General features: G+C 39.7%; 1 protein-coding gene across 1 annotated transcript; it reads left to right on the plus strand.

The window, feature by feature from the left end:
* Positions 1-1,791: 1,791 nt before the first annotated feature.
* On the plus strand, positions 1,792-3,183 carry GPR15 (G protein-coupled receptor 15). The gene has a single exon (XM_042456738.1). It carries the CDS (start codon positions 1,800-1,802, stop codon positions 2,886-2,888), a length of 1,089 nt encoding a protein of 362 aa, XP_042312672.1. The 5' UTR covers positions 1,792-1,799; the 3' UTR covers positions 2,889-3,183.
* Positions 3,184-3,403: the final 220 nt, after the last annotated feature.

The following is a 3,403-nucleotide window of genomic DNA, read 5'->3' on the forward strand; positions in this document are numbered from 1 at the left end:
CTGTTAAATTGCAAAGTAATTTGTTGTGGCTTCTCAATTGTCACAGTGTGGGCAGAGTACCTTGTCGCTTTGGTTATTATTTTTTTCCCCTTGTTTCATTTTTGTTACCTTCTTGAAAAACTCTTAAAACTGATAAGAGAATGCATCACAGACATGAGAAAAAGTCACGTCAAAATACCATTTTAATGTAATTGGAAACTCTCAGTCTGACTATTAAACCAATAAAGTGGCATGTTTTTGACTTGTTCTGTTATATCTGCAACAATCATTTTGCTATGTCTTTATTACCCCACTCTCCATGCAATTCATTACAACTAATTATGTTGACTGCAACATGTTACCTCCATGTTCTGTGCTACAGTTGTAATATTGCTACATCAGAATGCATGAGTGGAACAGCCAGCATAGTAGCTGGACTAGGACTTTGGGAGACCACAGTTCAAATCCCCACCCAGCCATGGAAATCTACTGAGTGCCCTTGGGCTAGTCATATTTCTTGAGTCTAAGCGGAAGACAATAGCAAACCTCCTCTAAATAAATATTGCCAAGAAAACCCAAGGATTGGGGTCACCATAAATCAGCATTTACTTGAAGGTACAGAACAAGACAGTTGCTGAGAAAAGTCATAATAAGAATAGTTCGACAAAAAAATGAAATAAAAATAAAATACCGGGAAATAGTACCATCAGGAAAATGAAACAGAGAAGGCATTGTATGCTGTATGCAGGAGATAGACATTACAGTTCTGGGATAAAATGTTGCTTGTAGATATGGATTCTGGATGAGCCATACAAGGATGTATTGAAGGTAGGTTGTTCTTAGAGTGTGCCTCCAAGTCATTTCCAGCTCATGGTGTCTCTAAGGCAAACCTATCATGGCAAGATTTGTTCAGAGGGGGCTTGCCTTTACCTTCCTCTGAGGCTAAGAAAGTTTACCTTGCCCAAGGTCACCCAGTGGATTTCATGGCCAAGTGGGGATTTGAACTCTGATCTCCAGACTCACAGTCCAATGCTCAAACCATTACACCACACTGCCTCTCCTGAAAGTAGGAGAACTGCATACTAAAAATACTGCTGGAAAAAACTGTGCAAACCAAAGACAGAAGAAGCAGGAGGAACATTTAAATTCTTCTAAGATTATATAAGAGTAAAACAACAGTTTAAGAGCATTACAGAAGAAAAACTGACAGTAAAGATCAGGATGATATTTAAAAGCATGACTTTATAAATAAAGAGAAGTAAAGATATGGCTGCCATATGAATTACAGACATTTGACAAAACCTGCCTTACACTGAATATTTGTTCTAAGTACAATAACAGCAGGTTGTCAATTAGTAAATCTAGGGGGAGTAAAACACAGATTGAGCATGTTAATGGTAATTTAAATTACCCCTGAACCAAATTCTCTGCTTCTTTGCTTCTACTACTATCTCTAATTTCAAAGCCTTACTTTTTCAAACAAACTCCACTCCTCCACTTGCCAAGGTTCAAGAAAACCACCCCACCAATACTTTATGGTCAAATGCAACATGAAGATAACAATCAGCCAGAACAAGCTTTTAGAAAACATGTTGATTGGTCAGATCAAACCACGTCCTCCCATTCTGTGGTAGACATTTAAATTGCTTGTCAGAGATTGGTGTGTGGTTACAGCTTGCTTTAAAAAATATTTTCCCCCCTTACCATCTGGAAGAAGTTGAACCATGAAAAAACAAGATCAGATCTATGGCTTGTGGCATCAGCGATATGTGACAGTGCAAAAAGGTGTTTCACAGACTGGCTAATGCAGCATTTCTACAATGGAGGGATCAACGTCAAGCTATGACTATTTCTATTCTTTCAGTACAGAGGCTCCTGAAGAGAGCTGCCCTACCAAAGAGCTGCCTTACAAGAGCATTGTCTTGCCTGTTCTATATGTTACTGTATTCCTTGTGGGGATTGTTGGCAATGCCCTTCTGATAGGAGCCTTAATCTTCAAACAACGTATTTGGAGGCTAATTGATATCTTCATTGTCAACCTGGCAATTTCTGATTTTATTTTTCTTATCACGTTGCCCTTTTGGGTGGACAAGGAAATATATTCTGGACTCTGGAGGTCAGGCTCTTTTGTCTGCAAAGGAAGCTCCTACATTATCTCGGTCAACATGTACTGTAGTATCTTCCTACTAACTTGTATGAGCTGTGACCGGTACCTGGCCATCATGCACCCATCAGCAGCACGGAAGATCAGAACAAGGCTCTACTCCATCATCCTTTGCGTCGGTGTCTGGATTCTGTCCTGCCTGCTGGGTTTGCCAACACTTTTGTCCAGAGAGCTGCGGAGATTCGATGACAACCCATATTGCGTGGACAAGGACACCGCATCCAGTCAACGGATTGAGTCACTGCTGCTGGTGGTTTTTGCCTTCTTTGTTCCTCTGTTCTGCATCTTAACATTTTATTGCTCTATCACCAAAAAACTCTGTGTGCATTATCAGAAATCTGGGAAACATGACAAAAAGCTGAGGAAATCCATCAGAATTGTCTTCATCGTAGTGATTGCTTTTGTTTTCTCATGGGCACCTTTCAATGTTTTTAAGTTTGTAGCTCTAACGTTTGGCATCCAGAATGTGAAACCTCCTTTCTGCCTTCCCTACAAAATTGCCTATCTGGGCATGGAACTTGGTGGTCCATTAGCATTTGCCAATAGCTGCACAAACCCTTTCATCTACTATTACTTTGATGACCACATCCGTAGGGCCATGTTGCGATGTATATTTCCATGTATAAAGACCAGCAGTCTTAGAACCAGTTCAGATACTTCAGATAGTCACCTGAGCTACACCTTGACTGCATTTGCCCATGGTGAAGATGCTTCCAGGAAGAGAAGGAGGTCAGTTTCATTCTGAAAAACTGGCATCACTTTGAAGGTTCCATTGCTCATAAATCAAAACGAGGGATTAAAAATGGGGCAGGGGCTGGGAGGGGGATGAAAATGTGAGAAAATGAAAAGTAAGGTTGAAAAAGAAATTACTAATGAGTTAATTGTGATATGATATTATTTTGGGAATGGGAATGGCACATTACTTACTTTTAGTTATGTAGCAAATTGCAAGGTTTAATGGGAATATACTCTATAATCATAGCAACAATAATGTAGTGTTACTAACTGGTAAGAGACAAAATAATAGAGGACCTTTGGTTAAAATGTTGTTATTCCTTAGCAATTATTGTGAGTTACAGAACTAAGCCAGTTCAGACACAGTTGTTTTGATTAAAAGGAACATTTAGAGTGCATCTACATAGTAGAAATAATGCAGTTTGATGTCACTTTAAGTGCTCTAGCTCCCTCCCACGTAACCCTGGGATTTGTGGTTTTACAAGGCCTTTAGCCTTCACTGCCAAAGAGTGCTGGTGCATCATA

This window comes from Sceloporus undulatus, chromosome 3, assembly GCF_019175285.1.
Source record: "Sceloporus undulatus isolate JIND9_A2432 ecotype Alabama chromosome 3, SceUnd_v1.1, whole genome shotgun sequence".
Taxonomy (NCBI): domain Eukaryota; kingdom Metazoa; phylum Chordata; class Lepidosauria; order Squamata; family Phrynosomatidae; genus Sceloporus; species Sceloporus undulatus.

Bases quoted from the DNA above. Each gene is read 5' to 3' on its own strand.
- GPR15 (XM_042456738.1), top strand. From the start codon at position 1,800: ATGGAGGGATCAACGTCAAGCTATGACTATTTCTATTCTTTCAGTACA.